General features: G+C 43.7%; 1 protein-coding gene across 3 annotated transcripts in view; it reads right to left on the bottom strand.

Annotated features, from left to right (window-relative positions):
- rab11fip5a (RAB11 family interacting protein 5a (class I)) overlaps positions 1 to 26,991 on the bottom strand; it is a 42,091-nt gene extending 15,100 nt beyond the window's left edge. For all 3 annotated transcript variants that reach the window (XM_061246157.1, XM_061246159.1, XM_061246160.1), the window contains exons 1-3: positions 26,005 to 26,991; positions 2,408 to 2,916; positions 1,127 to 1,691 (exon numbers count right to left, since the gene is read on the bottom strand). In XM_061246157.1, coding sequence (XP_061102141.1) covers positions 1,127 to 1,691; positions 2,408 to 2,916; positions 26,005 to 26,381 — 1,451 coding nt within the window. In that variant the 5' untranslated portion in view covers positions 26,382 to 26,991. The remainder of the gene's footprint in view (positions 1 to 1,126; positions 1,692 to 2,407; positions 2,917 to 26,004) is intronic.
- Positions 26,992 to 27,468: the final 477 nt, after the last annotated feature.

Raw genomic sequence — 27,468 nt, 5'->3', positions numbered from 1 at the left:
GTTAATCAGAGAGGTCAGAGGAGAAGGGCCTGACAGTTCAAAGCTGACAGGAAGGTGACAGTAACAGAAATAACCACGCATTACAACAGTGATATGCAGGACAGCATCTCTGAACACATGACACATCAAACCTCTAAATGGATAGGCTACAGCAGCAGAAGTCTAAAAAGGCTAATAAATACCTAATAAAGTGCTCCCTGAGTGTATATGATCACTGAATGCAATCATTGATGAGCAACATAAAAGCCTTAAAATAAAAGTACTGTAGATACCACCCAGAATGGCTAAGAAGGTCCTTTGAGTTCCTAAACTGGAGAAATTAGCTTGACTTAAAAAAGAAAGCATGCTTGTCAATACCTGTATCGGATGATTGAATGATCCCATTCTTTGACCACACTCGCATTACAGCCATAACTGCCCAACAAACAAAACACCAAAGTCCTTCATTTCAGGTCTTGGTGAACAGGAACTGAAATGTGAACTGGATCATCCCATTTCTATGCTTTGGGTTTTGATCCTTCCCATGTCGGCCATCTTACGTCACACTGAGCTACTTCTGCAGAGAGAACGAGCTCCCAGTACCATAGCATATCCCACAACCCCCTGTGAAAGAAAACTGGAGCTAACCAGGACAGAGACACCTTAGTTAAAGAGGCATTTCTGGCACGGCTGAGTAGTGAGCCGGCAGTTAAGGCCAGTTTGTAGTTGGGTGATGTATGATCAGCCGATGGATATCAGTACATTGTCACCAATGTTCCATTACTGTTTGACTTTGGTTTTGAACACTGTCACTCGCATTGCCGAAGCGGAGTCATTGCATGCTCAAGACATGGAAGCTAGTTGATGATACTTTGTTGAAGGTAAATATTGTTGAGAACGTTCTTTAATAAGGTTGTCATGACAATTGAGGTAGAGATGAGGTCAAAGTTCAATGCAATCTATGTCTCAGTGAAGGGGAACATCAATGATAGCAATGATATAAAATTGTCCATCGTAGTCGTAGTATAAATTAAAAGTCCTTGCAACCGACCATCAGATGTGATGGTCACCGGTGGCAATGATCATACAAAGGGCAAACTATGAACTGACAGGGTGAAAAAGTCGGTCGGAATGGGCCCAAACTCACCTCGGCTTGTTGTGGGAATCCTTGGAGCCAAACCAGCCTTTGTGTTTCTCCTCATTTGGGGGCAGGGCCTGGCTCTGCTCCGCCCCTTTCCCGACCGCGTCGCCACGCCCATGCGAGAACAGGTTCCTCTTCTGCTTCTTCCCCTCGACTAGGGCCGGTTCTGCCATCTCCGTGGTAATCACGGGCAGGTCGGCCAGTGCTGGCACAGGTTCCAAAATGGCCGCCCTCTCCTCCCTCCCGGCCTTGTCGAAGGACCAGCGGCGGCCCTCAGCCCCAGGGGGGGGCCTCACGGGGTCATCGGCCCGGCGGGGGAGGTTCTGGAGCGAGCGGGACAGGGGGGAGCACTTCTGCAGCAGCCCCAGGGTGTGGGTGTTGGCGGGGTTGGTGTAGACGTGGCTGCCATTGACGCAGAGGGAGGACTGGGACAGCACACCGCTCTGGGCCTTCAGAGACTGCACCGCACGCGGCTGAGCAGGGGGAGGAGCGTCGTCGCTGATGTGACCCACCTCGTCGCTGAACGCCCGCTTGTGCGTCGTGAGCTTGGGCGACGGGTGGGTGGTGTGGTCTGCAGCGAACAGAGGGAGAGAGAGAGAGTGAGTCTGTGTGTGTGTGCGTGTGTGTGTGTGTGTGTGCACATGTGCGTGCGAGTGGGTGTGCGAGCACGTGTGTGTGTGTGCACGCGTGTGTGCGCGTGTGTGTGAGTCTGAGCGCGAGTGTATGTGTGCGAGTGCGTCTGGGTGCGAGTGTGTGTGTGTGAGTCTGTTCTGTGTGTGTGAATGTGTATGTTTGAGCGCCTTTGAGTCTGTGTCAGTGTATTTGTGTATGTATGTGATCGCGCAATATAGGATTTTTGCTTTGATGTTTATAACCATAAAAATAGCAAAACCAAAGTCTAAATATAATAAAAGTATAAAATATATATATTTTTTAGCAATCAGCAGTAAAATAACAGCTCAAGGCTCCAAATCCCACCTAATCACGAAAACCTTAACATGTAGCCTCAGAACCTTAAAAAACACTTGAAAATGAAATTGTTTGCGAAAGAATATGTATGCGAACATAAAGTTAGCCAGCCTTTGCGGTAAGCTCCTAAATGTTCACACCCCCTGTGAAATTCTGAAACAAGGGCCTATCACGGCTGAAAGCAGGAGCCTATCACGGCTGACAGCAGGAGCCTACAAGGCTGAAAACAGGAGCCTACAAGGCCGAAAGCAGAAGCCTACAAGGCTTAAAACAGGAGCGTATCGCGGCAGAAAGCAGGAGCCTATCGCAGCCTCTCACCTGGGCTGTTGTCAGCGGTCAGGTTGCTGGTCTCGCTGGGCGAGTTGGAGAGGTCGGACACCACCACGCTGATGCCGGCGGTGGGGCTGAGGCTGCCCCCTCGGGAGGACGACTCGCTGCTCTCCGAGCCGAGCGACGTGCTGGAGCGCGTGTCCGACGACTTCCGCAGCTTCCCGCGCAGGAAGAAGTTCCGCATCTTACTGCGCCGCCCTTCGCCCCCCTCGTCGTCCTCATACTCCTCCTCCCCGCCCCCGTCGCTGGGCAACCGGGCCCTCCGCCGCGGCTGGGTCCCGAACGCGCTGGGAACGACGGCAGAGGCTGACTCCGCGTCCTCGCGCTTCCTGCCCTTCATGCGGTCCTTCAGACGGCCGAACGCGGAGATGGGCTTGTCCTTGGCAGAGAGGTCGTACATGCTGGCAGTCAGGTTGTTCCGTGTGAACTGCACAGTCACCTGCACCTCCCCACGCTCCTTCTCCTTCTTCCCTGACTTGGAGTTCAGCTTGTACCACCTGCAGCCGCAGAGAGGGGGCGACACAGAGCACAGTCACATTACAGTACAGTTATTACGGTATTTATTTATAGGTGGGTGCTACACATTGATGGTGGTCGAGGCAAGTTTCCCCTACATCACTGTAAACACTTTGAGTGTCAAGAAAAGTATTACATAGATAGATCATTATGTTTATCTATTTATCCATTTAACTATTTATTTTATCCAAAGCAACTTACAGTTGACTAAGCAGAAGCCAAGCTATATTCAGTATAAGTATAAAAAGAAAACAAGGAAAAAGAAAACATTATTTTTGTCCAGCTTGCACTGGGTCACAGCAACCGAACAGTGCGTGGCGTTTTCATTCTTCACCAGATTTAGTATGATATCAATGTCCTCAGAGGGGACTGCGCCATTTCAGGCACACATGTCATACTATAATAATAATAATAATAATAATAATAATAATAATAATAATAATAATGTATTATTTAGCTGACGCTTATATCCAAAGCGACTTATGGTTGATTAGATTTAGCAGGGGACAATTCCCCCTGGAGCAATGTGGGGTTAAGGGCCTTGCTCAAGGGCCCAACAGCCGCACTGATCTTATTGTGGTTACACTGGGGCTTGCACCACCAACCTTCCAGTCATGTACCTTAGCCACTAGGCTGCCCTGTCATACACACTGAAAAAGCACACTACTGTGTTAGAGCACATCCAAGGTCAAATACACAGATTAGGGCGAAACTGCTGCACTACAAGCCAGTTTGTTTGAACAGTCTATTCCACCCGCAGGAAATGAACTTTCCCACAAAAATCTCATGAACCTTAAGAAGCACTTTCTGCAGGCTAGCCAAACTGTGGGGCTGATAGATGAGGCGGTTTCCTCAGGTAATATGTTTGTAGGGTGTGGCTGACCCCACCACCCAAATGTTTGGCAATCTGATCTTCGATTTTACACCTGCTACTCGCTGGGGCTCCAGGCGGAAAAGCATGTTTTTCTACATTCCAAACTCATCATATTCCTGAATAGGCGCTTGTGCCTCGCTGGAAATGAAATAACGTAAAACAACCATGGTGTTCCAGGGAAATGCGAGGAATGCCTCTGTTTGTCTGCGAGTTATGGACACGCCTTCATGGACTAAAAATAGAGAAGATTGGCACACGGCTACAGGCCAGAGAAACTCTGCAGGGCAGGACCCAGAGTAGCAAGTTTTTCTTGTTGTTCTCCTGGAAGCAAAACTGACGTTGTGTTGTCATATTTTTACTGCATTTGTGGTCATATTCTTACTGCAATGGTAAACGTTTTTACATAAAAAAAAAAAACCCTGGACTTCTCTAATCCGAATGGTAGTTCTTACAGTGATGTTTCTGATCAAGTCCCGCTAAAATTCTGCCAGGAGGCAAGATCCAAGATGATGGAAATCTATATTGTTTCCTGTGCTGCAGGAAATGGCCAGATTGCATCAACAATTCAAACTTCAAAGCAAAAATGCAGAACATCTTCAAGGCTCAAGATTAAAGTTAAGAGTACACAGTAAAATGTTCAGTGCTAAACTTATATTATGTAGGATTTTCACCTTGAAAATATTATAAAACAAACATGCTCAGTCATTACTATGACACACTGGCAACCCGTGTCTGTGTTCACTTCTGCCCGAATACCTTGCTTGACTACTTGTATTTGTTATTCTAAAAACTGCTCAGGCCTCTTCTGGGCATGGGCCTTGTTCTTACTCCCTTGGAGACTGATCTTGGAGGTGTAGGCGGCAGAATTGGAGCATAGATTAAATTTTTTTTTGCAAACACAGGAGCGAAGCAAGGAAAGAAATCCTACAGTCTGCTTTATATGAACTCTTACAACCTACATATGGTGCCAATTGGACTCACATGTACCCTGTTAGAGCTGTATTAACACTGGAGATTTCACTGTTCAGTGTGTGAAAGATACTCAATTTGATTTAGTACCTTTCAGCACATTCAGAAATAAAAGCACATGATCAGTTATTGGTTTTAGTTTTAAGACAATGGCCCTTCTTCCTAGATCGGGCGTTTAATGTATTGTATCATTATAATATTATTCTTATAAAGTTTATTTTCATAAAACTATAGGATTTAATTGTGAAACTCCTCATTGTTCACATTTGGTCTCTTGGTCGAGATTGGTCTGGTAAGGAAATTTGCTAGGAAGTTGTAATTGAAAGTTATGATTAACAGTTCATTAGTTCATCAGTTTCACTTTAACATCACTGTAACCTTTGTAACCAGATGGGTAGCATCAGCGTTACAGGACAGCGTGCCCTACTTTCATCCCCGTCTTAAGCTCCGCCCTCTACTTGTGACAAACACCTTGCCGAAACCACAGACTGCAAACACCCACTAGACACAAAGCTCTAGTTTTTCTCTAAATCTAATCTATTGTCACTTCTTTTTCACCGGTCTCTATCTTTAGCCCCTTGTAACTTAATCCAGGACTTCTGAATTTGTATTTGTCTTGGTACTGTAGTTCCTGAAGTTGTAGATGGAACGATATGGTAGTTACAGACTTGGCCTATCTACCTTGTGTACTGAACTTATGTTCATGGCTTTACAACCAATCCCATATGAATTGCACTTTATCTGACCTGTTTGATTATTTGTTCTATGACTTTGATATGCATGGTTTTGTATGTCGCTTTGGATAAAAGCATCTGCTAAATAAAATGTGATGTATGTACAAAGCAGAACTAATTTGCTAAATGCTCCCCCCCATCAATTTGGAACTGAATTCATGATTCAGCACATTGCATTATTGTCATTTAGCTGAGGCTTTTACCCAAAGAAATGTACAGTTGATTAGACTAAGCAGGGGCCAATCCCAACTGGATGTGCGATTAAGGGCCTTGCTCAAGTTGCACTGATCTTATAGTGGCTACAACGGGGCATGAACCATCAACCTTCTGGGTCCCAGTCATGTACCTTAACCACAAGACTATAGGCTGCCCCATTGCATGCAGAGATGGGGGGCAACTTAGCCAATGATGAAATTTCCACAAGAGTCTCATAAGAGAGAAGCAGCACATAACACCAGTAACATGTTGCTACTTTAATTAAAACCTCATAAGTGGTAACACTTCCCTCAGTAATTCAGCCACCAGTCAGGCTATATAAATCTATTATTTGACAATAGATAATTACTACATCCCATGGGACAACGCAGCCGAATAAAATGAGTGGTATTCACCCTGGTGATTAAGTGCACCTAACTATGACGGAAATGACGTGTAGTTCTGAACTGAAATGATTGATGAGCAACATCCCAGTGGAAAGAGTTATGTAAGGAAATCACAGGCCTGGAATTGAGAAAGTAAGACATTTCCACTTCAGTTCAATAAAAAAAATGTTGTTATGCAAAGCACTACCCCAATATAGGACATGCCTTTTAGCCCTGTCTTTTCACAATGCAAAACAACACACACAACAGCCATGCAGAAGTCAAATATTTAACTCGTGGAAAGTCATAAGCAAGAACCCACAAAAGCCAGCTGCTGGTTTCACAGGCCTATAGTGCTATAATGCTCCAGTTTCTCATGTGATTAGAGTGTTCTCAGCTGAACATTGTAATGCTGATGTAACAATCACTGCTGAGTTCTAGAACACGGACTTAGAGAGAGGAGAAAAAAAACAAAAACTACTTTTCAAAGGGTTAAATAGATTGCGTTTTCAGGTCATTTTAACATTGTAACCCAGGTCCTTTCACACTGCCATTTTGACCTACAGGTCTGGATTTGCATGCAAGCACCGTTTCCTGTACATAGTCGTAGGACAGGAAGGCCATCCAGTGCCCACAGACAACCCACAGTGTGTTTAATGTTCTGAAGTAACGCCAAATACTGTACATTCCTTTACTCTGCGTCTGCCTGCCATCCATGGGACCAAACGCTGAAAAAACAGGGCCACCAAGAGGCCCCTGTCTGCCTGTATCTTTACATGGCCTGTAAAAACAAGTAAGGGGCCACTTTTCAGGATTTAATTTGTTAAAGCAGGACTCTGGTTCTGGAGGGCTAAACTGCATGCTGGTTTTTGTTCTAACCAGTTACCATAGTTTTAGTTTTCTGACAGCACTATAAAAAGAAAAAAGAAAAACGGTAGGAGTTGAGGATGCATACGCTGTTTGTCGAGAGAGGGAGAAAGAGAGAAAGGGTGAGAGGGAGAGGGAAGGAGAGAGGGTGAGAGGGAATGAGGAAAAGAGGGTGAGAGGGTAAGAAGGAAGGAAAGAGGTTGAGAGGGAGAGAGAGAGAGGGAGAAAACAACAACTGTAACTGTGAACACAAACCAATCAGAAGCGATGGGTGTGGGCAGTGAAAAGTGGTAGTCACACCCACTCCCTGTTCTCACCAATGAGAAGCGAGCTTCACCCTATAGACCAACTGCAATTTGGCAGCACTGTAAATCCTAGAGTGTAGGGTATGTAAAATGTAAATGAATGCTTAATTACATTGGCAAGTTTCTCTTTTCAACATGTGGGCCAACTTAAAAATCACGACTGAAAAGAAAGTCACAACATACATCTTCAAAGTGATTTACATAAATGTGCTTGCCAATTAGGCAGCTGAAAAAGTCTTTGGGTGACACTGCTAAAAGCACCATCTGTGAACAGTCTGATAATATTTCACCCGGGGCAAAATCTCTGGTCATGACAGCTTTTCTATCAATATGTTGGCAGTTTTTGAAAAAGCAACTGAGAGTTTAACTCAACGTAGGTCAATCTCCTTCCAACATGACATATTTATCTTTCACTTTTCATGCATAGGACTGCAATGGTTATTCTAGGAATTAAAATTAAGTGATTGGAAGCCTACCAATTAAACTGATAAGGAAATTTAAATAGCAGTGAGATGTGCATCTTTGAAAAGACTTTTGAAAACACATACACAAAACTAATATAAAAAAAGCTAAAGGAGAATTTTTTCACCATAATTGCATTTTGTATAGTGTTATTCTTCATCCTAATTGTCAAAAGAATCCAACACCAAATACCAATTATTTTTCAGATTAATATTGATAAAAATAGAAAGATAATCACATACTCGGTTATGCTCCCAAGTAATTCATTAAATTATAATAATGGAGTGTGTGACCATCTTTCTCCTTTTACGATTGCTCTCCATTAGTCAGTATCTAGCTACATTTTGGGGTATGTCAAATTGAGATTTTTGAGTAAGCGTACTCTCTAAATATCTAAAAAAAAAAAAAAAACAACTTTCATGTGTAAATTGACAACGAGACACTGGCAAGTGTGTTGACAGTTTTACAGAGAACTGCATGATTCTATAAACCTGTGTGCATGCTGCTAGTGTCTCTCTGAGAGGAGGAATTTTATCCTGAATGACATGGCAAAAAAAGCACACACACACACACACACACACACACACACACACACACACACACACACACACACACACACAGACAGACAGACAGAGCCGCACAGTCTGAATTTCTATCTCCCTCGCCCTCTCCCTCAATGCAGTACAGATTTTACCAAGCATGCCTTGCGAGCATAGCTCCATTCCAGCTCGATTGATGGAGGCAGCCAAAACAGTCTCAGCAAGATCACGATGCAGGGATTTGAGCGCTTTGTTATCTAGCTCACTTCTACGTTTGCCGTTCGGAGGAAGAATAAATAACGTGCACTGCAGTCAATTCCCTACAGCGCAAAGACCTGCACAGCAGAAGCTAATCGTGTTCATCGATAACGATCCAAATTCAAACAGCCGAAGATCCCAACCCAAGAAAATGCTGGCGTGTCTAATCCGTACAGATCATGTAAACTGTACTTAGTGTACCAAACAGCACACAGACAATCATCTGCAGAGAAACAAGCAAAGAGCAAGTTTCTACACTGAGGTCTGTACGTCTTACTGCACTGACCATTCACTTTTCACTAACTATCATTTATAATTGCAAAATGCACAAAAACCGTAAGACATGCACGTTAAAGCATGTTCTGCTCAGTACAACTAGGTCAGTTACATTCATACATTAAAATGAATATGTTTACTAAAATGATTCACATAGTACACTATATATTCTTATATAGAATATGCATAACTAAGCATCTGATAAGAAAGTGGTAATGAACACATTTGTAGACAATGTAAAAATACCCCTGGATACACAGTCTAAAATGTCACACCCTAACATCACCCATTGCTTATTGCATAGGGCCCCTTGCTAAAGAGCCTGTGCTGATTTCCACAGTTTGCGTAAGCGTTCATCATTACGATCTTGTGACAGTTTCGTAATGATGTGGGGAGGCCGGCTGTTTCCAGGACACTGACTCGAGCGGAAATTTTCACGCACCCACTCTTCCTCCCAGCTATGGGTGCCACCCAAATCAGCCTGGATCACCTCATCTTAGAGCAGCCTGTCGCCAACGCCTCAGACATGTGTTCAGTCAACTTCGGCGTCAGACCCTCCCTCACTGTTCAACAGCCAGCACAAAGCCGCAAAAGACTGCTTTAATGTGTGACTGAGGTAATGTGTGTGTGTGTGTGTGTGTGTGTGTGTGTATTGGTTTGACATTCTAAACTCAGACATCTTACTCAACACCACTTTCACAGTGACTGGGCTGTGAAAGTTTTATTGTTTTATTTATTCATTATTGCCTTCTAAGGCAATGAAATGCATCCTCTGCATTTGACCCATCCTCGTAACTTTGGAGCAGTGGGCAGCCATAGTGCGGTGCCCGCGGGCCAACTCCAGTTCTGAGGCCAGTGCCTTGGTCAACGGCAATGGTAGGAGGGTACCTAGGGGCAATGTAGACTCTCCGATTAACCTAAGCATGCAAACAGTTCTCTGAACAGACACAAGGAAACGTGGGGTCCATGAGTCCAACCAGCACCGCACTCTTTCAAGAACTGAGCTGTGCAAAGCGTGAAGATTCACATCGATTCACCTGCATCTCTGTACACGTTCTGTGAAGAAGTGTACACAGTTCTGTACAAAGTTCCCTTTCCTCTGGGGATTTTATGATTTTAACCTTGCCGTTTGTTCAGGGGTTTAGTCTTTCCCAGTTTCTTGATGTCCTGTTTTCCCTGTAGAGTGATTTTGTGACATGGTCCCTGAAATTGTGCTGTACAAACTGAGCTGCCTTGAATTGAATGGACTTGAACATAACTGAATCATGCAAATAAACACCTAAAATAAAACATCAAAACTGCAGGCAACTTGTGTGTCAGATTCAGCAAGTAGAATGTATAGACCAGGACAGCATCAACACAAAATTACATTACAGTTATTTAGCTGACAGTTTTATCCAAAGTGACTTACAGTTCATTAGACTAAGCAGGGGGCGATCCTCCCTGGAACAATCTGGGGTTAAGGTCCTTGTTCACAGGGCCAAACAGCTGTGCTGATCTTATCATGGCTACACTGGGGCTTGAACCACCAGAACATCCAGGTCCCAGTCAAGCAACTTACAGGCTATAGCACCTTCGCCACTAGGCTACAGGCTGCCCTACTTTGCTCAAACAATCTGTTAATCTCAGAAGAACGACTCATTTTGACTGTGGAAACGGATTGTGGAAACTTCTGATGCATTTCCAGGGCATTCATCTGCTAATGTTTCCACTTCCACCTTGAGTAGATCTGAACGGTTCTCTTAGTAAGGTATCAAAGACCAGGACAGTGAACAGGGGAGAACGGGAACCTCGTTTGAGGTTTGAAACGTCAGCGTGAAAAACACCCGACAGAAAGCCATCAGGTGGGAAATCCCCATTTATTTCTGAAAATCAGAGGGTGGGAAGATGAAAGACGTTTGATGAGTAAGCAGACAAAGCTGATTCATTCATCTCTCTCTCTCTCTCTCTCTCTCTCTCTCTCTCTCGCAGGTAAGCAGGTCATCCCAGTCTTCTAATTTTCCAATTTCTCTCAATACTTTTACATTTTCTTCTGAGGGGTTGCGAAATGCACTTAAAATGAGATTTTCGTTTCTAGCACAGCAATTTGGCTGCAGCAGAGTCTCCCGTTATTAACCGTAGACCTCCTTGAATAAGACAAATGTCATATGTGTAAAATTTGTGATTTGCAAAAGCATTTTTTAAAATAGTATTCAGGATTCCTTGGAAAATAACAAGGGGATTGAGGGATAACCTTATTCTCTGTACTCTGGGGAACTGCCTATTGGATGCAGTGTTACATAATCAGGTCGAGTGTCTACCGACTGCTGCAGAGATGAGGCAGAAGGCTGGGTTCAGCACTGTATGCTTTTACAGTTCCTGCATTAGCACAATGCTACCAGGACCTGCATTAGCACAATGCTACCAGGACCTGCATTAGCACAATGCTACCAGGTCCTGCATTAGCACAACGCTACCAAGTCCTGCATTAGCGCAATGCTAACAGTTCCAGCCTTAGCACAATAACAACAGTCCCTGCCTTAGCACAATGCTAACAGTTCATGCATGAACAGAAGGCTAACATTAGGCTAACAGAAGGCATGCATTAGTACAAAGCAAACAGTTCCAGCATTAACATAATGGTAACATTTCCGGTATTAGCACAAAGCTAACGGTTCCTAGCACAAGCCTAACAGTTCCTGCTTTAGCACAAAGAGAAAAGTTCCTGCAATAACACAATACTAACAGTTCCTCCATTTGCACAAGGCCAAGCCCTCTGCACAAAGATAAAAACACTAGTTTGCACCATAACAGGTCAGATAGAAAGTATTTTTATAAGAAAAATAAGAACATCTTCCAACTTTCAATACATTTTAATGTATTAAATCCTATACTTTAAGGTACAATGGGTAAGATTTTTGTGTTAAAATATTGTTACAAGACCATAGTAAGTTCCTTCCTATCATTGAAAAAGGCTCACTGACATGTTGACTCATCCTATGCCTGTGTTTATAGTCCTTAAATTCGGGTTTCAAAATATACAGTTGACAACGGCCCGACACTATGTACCAAAACATTGTATAACAGTACAATAATTCAAGTTAATTGAAAATTGGTTTTAATTGCCACAGCCAATGGCGTTTCAATGTCAGCGTGTTTACAGAGAAGGAAGAGGGATAAACAGTGTTGTAGTTTGAAGGTGTTTGTTGCTGCTATTCCTCTCTTGACCGTTAGAAGTCCGAAATGACCTATTGTACCTTTCAAATTTCAACATTACAGAGATACAACCGCATTTTTAAAATCCTCTGCAGAGCAGACATCCCTCGATGCTAACACAATAATATAATAAAATAAAATTAATACAGCAAGTTCACAGCTGGTTGTGTGTGAGGTTTCAGCCCAAAGAATCAGCTGATTCCTCAGAGAGTAGGTGGTTTTGAGCAGCAAAAACTGAAAACAAACCCAAAGTTGCAGTTTTTTACAGCACAGATTGTTTATGAAGTGCAAGACAGTGATGACTGTGACTGTGACCAGACAGCCCATCCAAAGACCTCCATGGAAACTACCCTGACCCTCTAGGACCAAGCCTGAGAAAGAATATATGAATATATAAGATATACTGTACTTATCGAACCCACTGGGGTAAGTTGTCCTTTGCATTTGACCCATCCAAGTTACTTAGGAGCAGAGGGCAGCCACCGTGCAGCGTTCAGGGAGCTATGTGGGGTTAAGGGCACAACAGCTGTGCCGGTCTTATTGTAGCTACACCAGGCCTTGAACCACCAACCTTCCAAGTCCCAGTCATGTGCCTTAGCCTTAGCCAGTATGCTATAGGCCGCCCCTTAGGAACTGTTGGCTACTGGACTCTAGGATTCGACAGCAGACTGTAGACTGTAGTGTCCAGACCGGCGCAGCGCCATAACAGGACAAGTTACTGGATAAGGCCACATTTTGTGGTTAAAAAACCCCATAAAAAACTGCTCATTAAGAAGGCAATGGGCTGAATATTGTTTTGGAAATCCTGCTCTGAAACTGAGCATATGGTAGAGATTGGGGATCATGGAGAATTTCGGCCAAACTCATCTGCAAGGACCAGGCATTCCAGAGCTGTTGGAATCTGCTCATTGGCCGATGCAGAATGCCAGATGCCCTGTCCAATGGGAGCCTGTTATCTGTCTGTGATGCAGGTCTGATTAAGCAGGCAGGATATTATAGACCTTCCAGGACTCAACCAAACATTGCAGGACACACTAGAAGAGAAGAAGGGGAGAGAGGGACAGTAAAAGAGAAGAAATGAGAAATAGAAAGGATGAGAGAAAGACAGGAGACAGAATGAGAGGCAGAGAGAGATTGCTTCAAAGGTATTTGGAGTTTGCATCAAGAGTTTTTGAATTGATGAATACATATGCCAAATGATGCAAATGAAAGAAAAAAGAGAACAGAAAGGAGTTTGAGTAAACCAACAGGATTTACACTCCTTATAATCTCAGTTGAGACCACCAAACAGAAGAACAGGTCACACTGACAAAATGGCTGAAAACAGGACCAGCATTCCAATCAGCCACGTATTCACAGCACTACACACTGGAAATGGATCGAAAGGTTACAAGGGTAATCTCAACCTAAAGTCCTGCAGTGCTGAAGGACCAGCAGACATATGCACACGCACACACGCACAGCCACACCGAAAAATCAGGAATTAGCATCAGTGTACCAGGAGGTACAGTTTTCTCCTGCGACACCTCCTATTCAGATTTCGACAGAGTGGGTGGAGCTAGGAGAATGAGTGGTAGATGCCAGCTAGAAGCACTATTCTGCCACTGAGAATGCTCCATCCAAATATGGTATAAATTCTCTACCTCTCCTGCTTGAAGCTCATTGGCTACAGCAACCTGAATACAAATGAGCTCCCTGTACACATTTTACACTGGCAAAACTCACCCTGTTTTAATGTGCTTGACTGCGGAAGATCAACACAAATTAACACAAACGACATCACTATCAGCCTGCTCTGTGGCCAGGTTTAGCACATTAACCAAATTCACACAGAACAGTGGGAAACTGAACAGCAAAAAAAAATAAAAATCACACCAACCAAACTCATTCTCACCTCTAAAACAAAAAATAAATGAATAAACTTAGCTTAAAAACAAAAAGGTTTGGCTAAAAATGTGATTGCTCTCGAGTGATATCAAAAGCCACAATGGAAGATCACAACTAAACCTTTACTAAAAGAACAATTCAGCATTACATATGCCATGGTGGTCCATGGATTTTAACAATAACTTCATTCAACTCTTCCTCTTAAAAACAGGTGACAGGTTCAAAGGTACAGAAGCCCATGAACCAGGATTCAGACAGAAGACAGTGCTCACAATCAATAATTTTTTGGCCTGCACTAAGATCTGCAGATCCCAGCCCTGGAGAGCTTCAGGATTTCTTTAGGGTTTTTGCTCCATCTGAACTCCGAACTATACACCTGGAAAAATGATTTGGCTTAATGAAGGCAGGTGAGCAGGTGCTGGAGGTGTAACCAATCATACCACTCTCATACCAAAATTTTCATTCAAATACTTTTCTATGCTTTTCTGAGCTTGTCTGGTGTATTGGAACCTATAAAACACTCTCAAAAAGTGCTAACCCTGCCTCCTAGTTCTCTTGGTTGGCTCAATAGCACCAGGCAAGGTAAATGGAGTACAGAAAAGTATTTGAATCCAAATAGCCTGCTTATAACTGATAGACAGCGAGGTATTTAAAACCATGTTAAGGTTTCAGAGACACTCCTGAATGCTCTGAGCTGGTGTCCTGGTTTAGCGCTGAGCGTAAATTAGCATTATAAACTGATGAGTCAGCTAGTACATTCCCAGCATATTTAACGCATTAATTTCCATCATAATTTTAAGGTTACCTGCATTTGTGCTGTTGTGTTATTTACTTATTTATTGATTTTAAGATTCAGACTTGGCCATTACTTGACTCTTGATGGACAAAAAACAACTAAAAATAAAAATGAACAAATACCCTCTACCATGGAAATTCTATAAGAACAAAGACCACAAATGTTCACCACAGTGGAATATGGTTTAAAAGTTAGTAAATAATCTTGAAATGATTTGGGGTATGGGCGGCACGGATGGTGCAGTGGGAAGCACTGCCACCTCACAGCAAGGAGGTCCTGGGTTCGAATTCCGGTCAGCCAGGGCCTCTGTGTGGAGTTTGCAAGTTCTCCCCGTGTTCGCGTGGGTTTCCTCTGGGTACTCCGGTTTCCTTCCACAGTCCAAAGACATACAGGTTAGGCTGATTGGAGAGTCTAAATTGCCCGTGGGTATGAGTGAGTGAATGGTGTGTGTGCCCTGCGATGGACTGGCGACCTGTCCAGGGTGTATTCCTGCCTTTCACCCAATGTATGCTGGGGATAGGCTCCAGCCCCCTGCAAACCAGTTCAGGATAAGCGGGTTAAGATAATGGATGGATGGATGATTGGGGGTGTGTGCGGAGTTGGGGTGAAGTTAGCGTGTGTGTGTGTGTGTGTGTGTGTGTGTGTGTATGTGTGCACATGGGGGGGAGGGTTGTGCTGTAATGCAGGAGCAGGTATCTGTTCAGCCCCCAGGCTATGAAATCCTTTAGCGCTCAGCAGATTCAATCAGATCAATAGGCTTCCTCCCACAATGCTCTGCCTGTAACCTGAACCCCCATCCCCCCTGACCCTGACCCAGGAATCACACTGGGCAGGAACTGGAGAATAGAAGCGTCTCGGAACCCATCTTGCCAATATCTGCTTCAGGGGAAGGGGTTTACTGAGGGGGAGTTTTTAAAGAAGTAACATGGTGGTTGGTCACACTTTCTATGTTTTTATATGCAATAGGGCATTGAAGAAACACAATATTACTAATACTAATATACTAATATATTTTTTTGAGAAGTAAGGTTGTTTTAAATTCATCGCCCTGTTTTCAAACGGTTGAGAATGTGCTCTTGTTAGTGCGTCATACAAGGATAACCACTCCCCTATCCACGCAGGTTTTGCGCCGCTGGCTGACAGGCAAGACAATGCAAATATTTGACTAATGTCAGCTTCACTTTACATTGTAGTTGTGCTTATGCACATTTGTTTTATTGTTGCCTAAAGACAACTGGCAAGTGTCACATTCAACTAACCATGTTACTCCTTTAAGTCATCTCCTGGTGACAGGCTAAGATGGCAGCTGAAAACTCTCACATACTGGTAAACAGGAAGTGACATCACACAAAAGTACTTCAATGTGATGCCCCCCGTAATTATTAGAATAGGATTCACAGGGGCAGCCTCTAGCCTAGTGGTGAAGGTACCTGACTGGGACCTGGAAGGTTGGTAGTTCAAGCCCCAGCGTGGCCACAATAAGATCAGTGCAACTGTTGGGCCCTTGAGCAAGGCCTTTAACCTTGCATTGCTCCAGGGAGATTGTCAGCTGCATAGTCTAATAAACTGTAAGTACCCTTGGAAAAAGGTGTCAGCTAAATAATAACTGTAATAACAACTAGAAACTGTAATTGTATTACTTTCGAGTCTATTTCTCTCTGTCTCTAACACAGGGATGAAATGCGAAGACTGCCGTGTTCCCAGGCGAGGTGTGGTGGTCAGAGCCCGGATCGTATCTGTACACAGACTGTGAAAGAGCGCTGGGTTCAAACTCTCACCTCCATGTTAAAAATCCCTCAAAACCAAACAGCCTTTCAGAGCTGGCCCAACACGCTAACAATAACACATTCTCAATGTGCATAACACTCAGCTACCTCGGTTCATGATGAGAGCCAAACAGAACTGGGTAAAATACATCATTGTCTTAGATACAAATGCTTTTCTATGCTCTAATGAGCTTATCTGGTCTATTTGTAACTTATGAAATACTCAAAAAAGTAACAGCCCAACATTTTGTCCTCTTGGTTGTCTCAACTGCACCAGGCAAGATCAATCGAGCACAGAAAAACTATTTGAATCCCAGGTCAGGAGCCAAATAATTATTTGGAAAAACACTAATCACCAGTAAAAAAAAACCATCAGTAATCCTGCAGATTACTGATGGTTGTAACAAAAAGATATATATTTTCACCACTGTTAACCCTAACAAAAATTTGTTAGCAATTGGTTTTCTTTTTTGGGTCTTGCACTTTTTCACCGGCTTCGAAAGTGTGAGTTTAACCTTTGACCCGGGACTGGTTCAGACAGACCAGTATTAAATGGCAGCATGTTGGCTGGAGGCAGGGATGAGGGTGGGGGTTGGGGGGGGCACCAGCACCGACCTCCCTGCGAGGTACCGGCAAAAAAAACCAAGAGGAAGCAAAACAAACAGCTGTGAACACAGACATCTGTGCTAACTGCACGCCCATCCTTCATCTGTAAACACTGCAGTGGATCGATTTTCACTCTCTTACTTGGCTGTCAATTAGCCTAAACTGGTTTGAATTAGGTCCAGGTAATAGCTTTTTTAAGGATCTAAAACAATGGATATCCATAACAAAAGAAAACTATTAGGGTGGCATTCCATTTCCAACAGAATTAATTTAATTACATTATACAAACACAAACATTCACATACTGTATTATAATACTGTAGTTTTACAAGAGATGAATAAAAGGCTGTTGCAGTAAGGATCAAACAAATCGGCTAAAATCACTCGAGGCGTGGAGCTTATGTCAACAGTAGCCCGTAAGGCTGTGAAACTGTGGAATTTCACAATGAAAAGCGTCTGTAAATCTGGGATAGAAAGTCATGAACTCGTGAGAAGACAGGAAAAAAGCACAAGCGGCAAACTTTTACTTCAGGCGAACTCAGAAAAGCCATTTTCTGACTACAACCCAAAATACCCACGACTTTATAAACCCAGGCCCACTATGTATCACGATACATCCCAAATTGTTTCAAAGATTATGGAAAACAAACCCTTTTCACAGGCACTTGAGGGCACAGAAGGCGCATTGTTCATTGTTGATTTAATTCCCCCGGCAAGCGGCTTTTCGTCGTCTCTCTGCGAAGTGACCGGGTCTGAATCCCAGCTGTTTGGTCACCAGTCAGACTTTTGCCTCAGGTTTTCAGATTAGCGAGCAGCGTGGTATGGCAGGAAGAAAGCCATGTTCTCTCTGCTTAGGCGGTTATTAAATGGCCACTCGGTTTGTCAGGGGAACGAGAGGATTAGAGATTGGGACCACACAAGCTACGTGCGCACACACGCGCACACTTGCGCACACACATGCATGAATGCACAAACATGCACAAACATGCACAAACATGCACACAGATGTGCACAAACGCATTCACACACACACACACACACACACACACACACACACACACACACACACACACACACACACACACACACACACACACAGGTTTGCATGCACAGGCACAAACACACACACACGCTAACTGACAGCAGTCTTATCTCAGTTTGACCGTTTGTTATGTCCCACAGTACTGCAGAGCTGAGATGAGGGGGGGCTTTAATGTCGGGTGGAGAAAAGGTCACAGAAAGGTCAGAATCACCTCTGACATCAGGAGCAATGCACAGCATTACCTGAAACATTCATGAACCCAATATAACACATGAGTGTCATGGGTTATATCTCAGACTTCTTCACTGACTGCACACTCACCTCTACTCCCATACCCGTACATACACCCACTCCAAAATCACCCATTTTGAAGTCTCACAGATGCACTACGACAATCAAGAGTCCTAACACCCCTGCCCAACACTGCTCACTTGGACCAGGGGGAGACAGAGACAGCAATCCCCATGGTTTTTAATCTGGTATCCTGAACACCCTGGTGAAGGCAACACTTGAAATGCGCTGTGCTTTGCGGCCAGATAGAATGATAATAATAAAATCGTAAATGGTTGGCATTTATATAGCGCCTTTATCCAAAGCGCTGTACAATTGATGCTTCTCATTCACCCACTCATACAGACACTCACACCGACGGCGATTGGCTGCCATGCAAGGCGCCGACCAGCTCCTCAGGAGCATTTGGGGGTTAGGTGTCTTGCTCAGGGACACTTCGACAATAATAACTGGTTAATTAGCTGACGCTTCTATCCAAGGCAGTTGATTAGACCAAGCAGGGGACAATCCTCCCTAGAGCAATGTAGGGTTATGGGCCTTGTTCAAGGGCCCAACAGCTGTTCAGATCATAGTGTGGCTACACCGGGGCTTGAACCACGAACCTTCCGGGTCCCAGTCACATACCTTAGCCGCTAGGCTACAGGCTACCTGCCCCAGAAAGGATAGCGGGTGTTGCATTGTCCCGCAACAGTCTTATAGGGGCGCGTGAATTGTGCTTTCAGCCTGGGTACCCATCCAGGGTGAACCATGAAATCAGGGAGACACCACAGTCAGACAGAACGGGAGAGAAGTAAGAACAATCGATAGAGGCTGCGGTTTGGAAAATCAACCAAAAGCAGAGGACAGGCAGCACTTTTTAAACCAGTCTTTTTAAATATTACAAATGGACAATTGACTCCCCCCTTGGTGAGGTATTGGCACCTACCAGACTCTGAAATCCCGCTCTGTAATACTGAGTGTAAACACAGAGACGGGAGATTCAGTCAGACAGTGACAGCACCATACAGAGAGAGATATGGCTCTTATTTAGGGGGAGGGGAGGCAGAAGTGTTTTTTTTTTGGGGGGGGGGGGGGGGGGGGTGAAAGGGTGTTATGTTTTTGTTGCCACTCAAAAACAGAATTTTTTTTATGAGTTCTGTATTTCTATTTAGGAAGTAGACTTCTACTGCTGTAGCCTATCCACTTAGGGAAATGATGCGTTGTGTGTGCAGAGATGCTTTTCTGCATTACACAGTTGTAATGTGTGGTTATTTGTGTTACTGTCACCTTCCTGTCAGCTTTGACCAATCTGGCCATTCTCCTCTGACGTCTCTCATTAACAAGGCGTTTCTTTCTGCAGAACTGCCGTTCACTGGATATATATATATTTTTTGCACCATTCTTTGCAAACTTTAGAGACTAGTGTGCATGAAATTCCCAGGAGATCAGCAGTTTCTGAGATACTCAAACCACCCTGTCTGCCACCAACAATCATTCCACGGTCACTTTTCCCCTCATTCTGATGGTTGATGTGAACATTAAATGAAGCTCCTGACCCGTATCTACATGATTGTATGCATTGCACTGCTGCCACACAATTGGCTGATAAGATAATCGCATGAATAAGTAGGTGTAATAAAGTAAAAAATGTTCCTAATAAAGCGCTCGATGAGTGTATATAGACCCTTTGGAATCACACTTTGAAGTAACTTTAATTTGTTTTCATTTTTTTCTAAATCCTAAAACTTTTTGTTTATTTCCAACATTACATGAAAAAGAAATCCCAGATTTTTCATGTGGTCCCAGACTTTTGGACCGCACTGCACTTACATTACAAATTTGTGCTAACAACATTAGTTTATGCCAATTCATATTGAAATGAGAAACAAAAGATAATGTATTTGTTGCTGATTAACTAATTATAAGTTTATGCTATGGTACACATCCCATCCTATAATATACATGAATATAAATATTCATGTAGCTAAGGTTAATCTCATGCTTAATTATTATATTTGTGCATCAATTCATTCATGTTAACAACTGCATTAGTTTATGACAATTAATGTACCGTTTTCAGTGTTTGGTCAGTGTTCACAAAGAGTTCAAACAAACAGGGGATCTGTCAGATTTAAAATGACAAGCCTGACCCTACAGGGGTCAAAGGTCATGATGAAACACTACAGTTCAGCACTACAAGTGGGGCGGATTCATTCACCTTTAAAGTGCAAACAAAACTCACTTACACACTTTACTGGTCACCAGTGCAGGAAACACAGATTGAGTAATCTCCCTGTTCCCCTACACAACACCGCAGGAAACAAACCGTCATACCCTTCACAAAGGCACAGGCTTTGTCTGTGAATATGCCTGCATATTTGTCAATAAAGCCAAACACGGTCAAGGAATCTGTGGCTTTAATAAAAAAAGAATAATGTCACAAGAATAATGGAACTCTACATGCACACTAGACAACCACACAGACCCAGGAAAAATACTTAACTGAGCTTTACTGAGCTTGTGTCATGTATTGGAATGCATGAAATACTCAATAATAAATTGCAAACCCCACTTGATCCTCTTGGTTGGCTAAACTGCACCAGGAAAGCTCAATGGAGCATAGAAAAGTATCTGAACCAAAAACTATCTTGTACTTGACCCAGGTCGGCAACCATAGGCTCAAACCTCAACTTAGTGCATGTCTGTTCACAGGCCCAGGAAGAACAAGGCGTGTGCATGCGCGCGGATGTCTCTATTTGTTCACCTGTGTCCACACACAGTGGTGCAGATACAGGTCCAACAAAAAAACAAAAACCTTACATCACAGTCCGAGAAAGAACAGTACGATAAGGTTATTTAGTTGATGCTTTTATCCCAGACAACTTAGTTGATTTGACTAAGCAGGGGACAATCCCCCCCAAAGCAATGTGGGGTTACCATAAGTGCCTTGCTCAAGGGCCCAACAGCTGCGTGGATCTTATTGTGACTACAGTGGGGCTTGAACCACCAACCTTCTGGGTCCCAGTCACCACTAGACTACAGGCCGCCAATAACTGAGCATAGGGCTAAGACACAGAGAAGGCTGTTGGGTCTGGTCTTCTGAAAGTGAACGGAAACCTTAAATAGGAACAGGCCAAAGCAGACGCCTCAGTGACTCAAAAGCTGGGGCTGTGTAATTCAGACCTGGGTGGAGCGTTTCTTTTTCCTTCCCTCAAAGCCGGTCACGTCTGACACGCCAGTTGGAGGGTGCACAAATGAAAGAATTTACAGGAGGCCCATTATACCGTCACGTAAACCTCACAGTCAGACGACAATGCTAAAAATAAACACAGAAGCGGTTCATTTCAGTTAATCAATAAAGGACAAAGTTTGCCAATCACACGGTCTGTTATTGGTAATTGTCAACATGTGGACCAGAACAACACAGTCGGAGACATCGGCCAAACAATAGGCTTACAAAACGAAACTATTTGGAACATCATTAAGAAGAAAGTGATCCAATAATCCAACAGAATCCGACAGGCTGTGAGAAAAAAAGAAATGCCACGAATCTGGTTAAACATGTTATTATTTGAGTTATTTAGCTGTTGCTTTTTATCCAAGGCAACTTACAGTTGATTTGACTAGGCAGGGGACAATCCTCCCTGGAGCAATGAGGGGTCATCTTGAATGAAGCATTCATAGATAGAGTGAGTGCACAGATAGTATATATAGCTATGCACAGCCAGGCGGATATATTCAGAGTGACCATAACCTCCCTGAAGGGAATGTTCCCCGTTATAAATAATTACACGAATATTAAAACAGTTTGGAAATCGTCTTTATTCAAGTAGCCATTATTTAGTCTTTGTTCCATTGTGCACAAACAGTGCAGGACTTGGTCTGACCGAATACAGACACAGATCTCTCTTAAGCTCTACCTTTCTGCCATTATAGTTTTGATATCATGAACATAATTATTAAACTGAGTGCCATGACTACACTATGCCATATGTTCAGTTAGAACGTTGCCGTCATCCATTTTGGTGCAACAAGCTGAATCTTTGGAGATTTAAGGAGAATGTACTTCCTATCAAAGTAAACATGAATACATACTGTACTTATGATGAAGAAAAGACAACTATTATTATTAGATCATTTAAACTTGTAATGTTTATAGGCATTCAAATTCTGATTTAAATTAAAGTAAAACAAAAATCTTGGGAAATGGAGTTAGTATGTTTTGCGCAAAACATAATTTTTTTTCAATCACCATGACAGGTTTAAAAGTAAGATCTGCCTCCCATTTTCCATTTCATAAACTGCATTTCCCATAATCCCCTGCAAATCCTCCAAACTGCAGAAAAGAACACTTCATATATGCCGTTTCAGTGAACACAGCAAACTCATAGTCTTTACCGCCATGTTGACTTTGGCATTGAAATGCATCACAGTGCTTGTTGGAAATGTGGACCCCTCCCGGAAACTTCACACCACAGTGGCATGGAGAAAACGCTGTTTTCGATGCACTGAGGAGAACCTGGGGGAATCATTCGTATTCAAACACTGCTTATATATCACACCTCCTTCTCATAACAGATTCCAGGTAGAGAAGACGGTCTGGGTTTCCCTGAGTACTCTAGCACACCTGCGACAGGACTCACCTGTACTGTGGCCAACAGGCGCACAAGTGCAAACATTCCGATTAAAAAAATTAACCGACTGGCAGTGAACTAATCAACCATATCTGCAGTATTGTTCCAGAGCAGGGGTGCTCAACATCTTCTGGTCCACAGACTCCCCCACCCAGACTCAAAGGCATCCAGGGGACTCCGAACCTAAATTATAATGGGTTACACATATATTTTTAAAGGTTTTACATTTTGAAATATTTTTCAAATATATCTGGAAGACCCCCTGTTGAAAACCTAGGTTCTAGATTTAGGCACACAAGACCTAAACAGCATTTAATTAATCCGCTTCGGCAAAAACTGTTGAATCTTTACCTTAAGCTGGAGTGCAGATCTTTTAAAATTGTTTTGTTCTACAGACCTGAACCTGGTTTCAACTGGAAGGGTTGAAATAAGAGTGCAGTTCAATTCTACTCCAACAGTTGAAACAAAGGTATAGAAATAATTTGGAGAACCAGAGTTTTGACCTTAATTGAAGCAAGGGGTGGACAGAGCTCCCCTTCCCATTCAACAGCTAGAGCAGAGCTGCCCAATCCTCTAACTGGAGATCTACGGTCCTGTAAGTTTTCACTCCTAGCTTTTCAATCCTAACAAAGCACACCTCAGCGAGAGAACTGGTTGAGCTGCTAATTAGTAGAATTAGGTGTGCCAAATTAGGGTTGAATTGAGAACCTACAGGATGGGAGATCAGCAGGAACAGGGTTGGGCAGACCTATAATTCAGTTTGAAAATACTGCCTGATAAACAGCTGAGCTATCGCTATGGAAACGCTCGGGTAACTAGGCAAGTCCAATGGGAAATTCCACACCTGCTCTCCGAAAGGCAAAGATCGATAAGCTTTTAACGTGTCGCGTTTCTAAGGTTGTTTGTTGGAAAGTACCTTGGAAAATTTGCAAGAAAATGCAAACCTGAAAATACTTCCCATGCCGAAAGGAGGGTTTTCAAACGCTTTTTTGAAAAATGTCAGCCACAGTATATAGTAATGGCTGTCTCCATAACAGTCCCCCAACACAAACACACTATTCCCAGCAGAGTTGTTATCCATTTTCTCCAGTACCATTAGTAATCCTCAACTGTACCAATCTCTAGTTCCGCACATACTGCACATCACCTACACAGAGTATTGGTATGGAGTAATAAAAAAAAAAAACTCCATAGCAATTGCATTTAAGGCATTTATCAGCTGCTCTTAACTCACACAGACAGCATTCTCTTTTGCATGCAAAGGCTTTATAGATCTGCATATTTACTGAAGAAATTCAGGTTACGTACTAAGATTAGTGGCTAAGGTACAAGACTGGGACCTGCAAGGTTGGTGGTTCTAGAAAAAGAATCTGCATTCCCGTCTTTCCTGACCGATCTGGGCAGCGTCCTCTGTGGAGAAGAATGTGCGGACTTGCTTGGTGTTCCGCTAAACGGCATGTGACGAGATATAAATCTGAACCACAGCCCGCACTGCAGCACAGCAGAGAGGGTGAGGCAGGACAGAGTATCGTGTGTGCGTGTGTCCTTATAAGTGTGTATGAGTGTGACAGGTTAGGATAGACTTTGCAATATAATATTGCAAGCAGTTCAACCTGAAATGGCCAACTAATATGCCTATACACAGAAGTAGGAATACATGCATGCATGTTATCTAAGAAAGTCTCCATGCACGGTATCTAAGGGCCCAACATTGGCCCCTGAGGGACTCCACATTGGCAGCATGGGATGGTCAGCATGGAGAAGAGAGATGTGTGTGTACCCACGGGTGTGTGTACATCTGTAAGTACACACGTCAGTGTGTCGGTGTGAATGAGTGTATGTGTGTATACATGTATGTATGAGTGTACATGTGTAAGTATGTAGGCTACATGTGAGTATAGTGTGTATAAGTGTGTTCATGTGTAAGTTCATGCGAGTGTGTCTGCGTGTTTGTAGGAGTGTGTGTACATGTGTGTGTGTGTCTGTGAGTGCATACGTTTAAATAGGTGCATGCATGTGTGTGTGTGTACATGCCTGAGATGAGCATAACAATTAGGCACCACTGGTTTGCATACAACAAGCTATTGGGTTGTCCTGACATGAATGTTGTTGAATGTCAAGTCTCACCATTAAAACCACAAATGCCACAAAAGGAAGCTGCCATCTATAGCCAACTGCAAGAACACCTTCAGCAGCCTTCCCTCCTGGCCTAAAAAGGAGACTCCCTCTCTAAACTGCTTGAACTCTTGTTACAAAGACCATGTTGCCTGCAAAATGCCAGACCAACAATTACCAACGCATTGTTAAATACTTGAAAGTCTTGTAGGCGGTGCGCTGTGCAGTGGGAAATGAATCGTTCCCTGGCTACTTTAAAAGTAACGTGGGCTTCAGGTGAAATTACATTTTCTGAGACGCCCTGGCAAAAAAGCAGCTGCCAAATTTTTTATGATGTAAATTCTTTATGGTAAAGATTACAGCCGTTAGGTTCGTACATATCCCGATCCACAATTTAAAATAAAATACCACGATTAGACCCATCTACACCAATCGAGTCGGTTTATAGCTCCGATCAAGTTCAATCAATGCGGTTGATGCGGAGCAGGACATATTTGTGACCGTGGCAAGGTAGGCCTCATCCATTCATCCGCTTCGGAAAGGTCAATGTACACAGGTATCCCCCTTTCCCTCTCAACGCGGTGCAGAGGGCGTGTCTGCAAACCCGAAAAAAGATTGATCAACCCTCATTTACTGGTTTATCTCCTGCCAGTCGGCTACATAGTCTGGGAAACAAATCTAACGTGCACAACAAAAGATCGGAATGAAGTGCTTCATTTTAGTAGACTTGGGCTATAACCATCTTAGCGAGTTGGCATAAACCTGGCAGCAACCTCCACGTCTCGATCGACATATGTGATACACTACTCAGCTAAATATTCATGCAATGAAAACTAGCAAGTACTGGAGGGGTGTATATTGTATGCAGTAAAACAAAGAAAAGGTACACATACTCGTTTCTCATGCATATCCTTTCCTGGAAGACTTTGTCCAAAGCGATGATGGCTTGTCCGAGAAACACATCGAGTCCGATCAGCGCCCTGTGCATCACCGTGAGGACCAGCTCGCTACTCCCCGAGGGGTACGCGCTTTTCCCCTCCACCTCCAGCACTCCTGGAAGGAGCTCGAATGAGCATTCCTCCTTCCATTCCGGAGCAGTCGTCTTCTCCACCACACACGTAGTGAATTTCTCCTTCCCGACTTGAATGATGGTGTAAACATCGCTGGTGCCGTGCTTGCCTTTCGCCCGCAAGCCCCTGCCCCGGAGCACCGTCACCTGAACGTGTGTAGGCACCCATCGCTGGTCATCGTCAGAATTTTTCAAAGACATTTCCAAACCCTCCTAGGGGTGGGAAGAAATCGGGGCACGGTGCGGGGTGGGGGAGCGGAAAAATTATACGACACCCACCGCGTCCTCCGGAAAAAAAGCAGCAAGCACTCAAGCTTCCGACCCTAGCCTGCCGCTTGACAGCAAAACATTATCTTACGTTCGCCCTCCTCCGAAAAGTTTGCTACGCGCCTCCGCTTCTGCAGTCCTGTATCTGCGTGTGTCGGGGCTCATCGACACTTCGCTTTGCCCAGGCAGGTCCCCCACCGCAGAATCGCTACAGAATCCGCTGAATGGCTGGGGTAAGGCGAAGCAGTCGCCGACGTCACACTTTATCCTCCCCGCAGGACGAGGAAGTAACTACTGCCGGGCGGAATCCGCTTGGTTAGCCTGCCCTGAAAGTTCTAAAGTGTTTTATTGTTATTTATTTCCTATGTCTCGTCTCGAATCAACCCTTTGTCTTTTCGTAAGAGCGTAAGTCTAGCCCTCGTTTGACTACTTTACCTTGTTGCCACGACGCCCCCTGTGAAAAATAAGACGTCCCCAGAAGTAGCCTGCTGCAATAGCGTGGAGAACGGCTACCCCGGATGACATAATATTGCAGATGCTCAAAGTGTTGGGTTTGATCTGCTCACATGAATAACACAGACACTTATTTGAAGAGAATGTTTTTATTATGAAACGGCAATATCAAAACTGGTAATATTCCTTTATATTTTGATCGCTGTCGTTTTGGCTCGTGAGATGCCTGCAGGAAAGTTCACTGAGCATTTCGCCCCATTGCACGTGTGGCGAACGCTTAATAAAAGTGAATGGGCGTCATAAGTTGGTCAACCTCACAGGCATGCGAGGGTGTGGTTCAGTATGGAACTAGTTGAGTGCCGCTGGTATTTTCACACCCTGAAATAATTATGACCCAGTTTAGCCTACGCGAGGCAAATAGATTTCAATGATGATTCAGTGAATTGTGTATTAGCCTAACAATAAAATACAATATTGACGTCGGTCATCATGTCTCTTTCTGTGTCTTTTGTAGCCTCCTGTAGCTAAATACATGGTGATTTACACTAGAAATCAAAAGCTTTTTTCC

This window comes from Conger conger, chromosome 6 (assembly GCF_963514075.1).
Source record: "Conger conger chromosome 6, fConCon1.1, whole genome shotgun sequence".
Lineage (NCBI taxonomy): Eukaryota > Metazoa > Chordata > Actinopteri > Anguilliformes > Congridae > Conger > Conger conger.
This window is presented reverse-complemented; position numbering and strand designations above follow the sequence as displayed.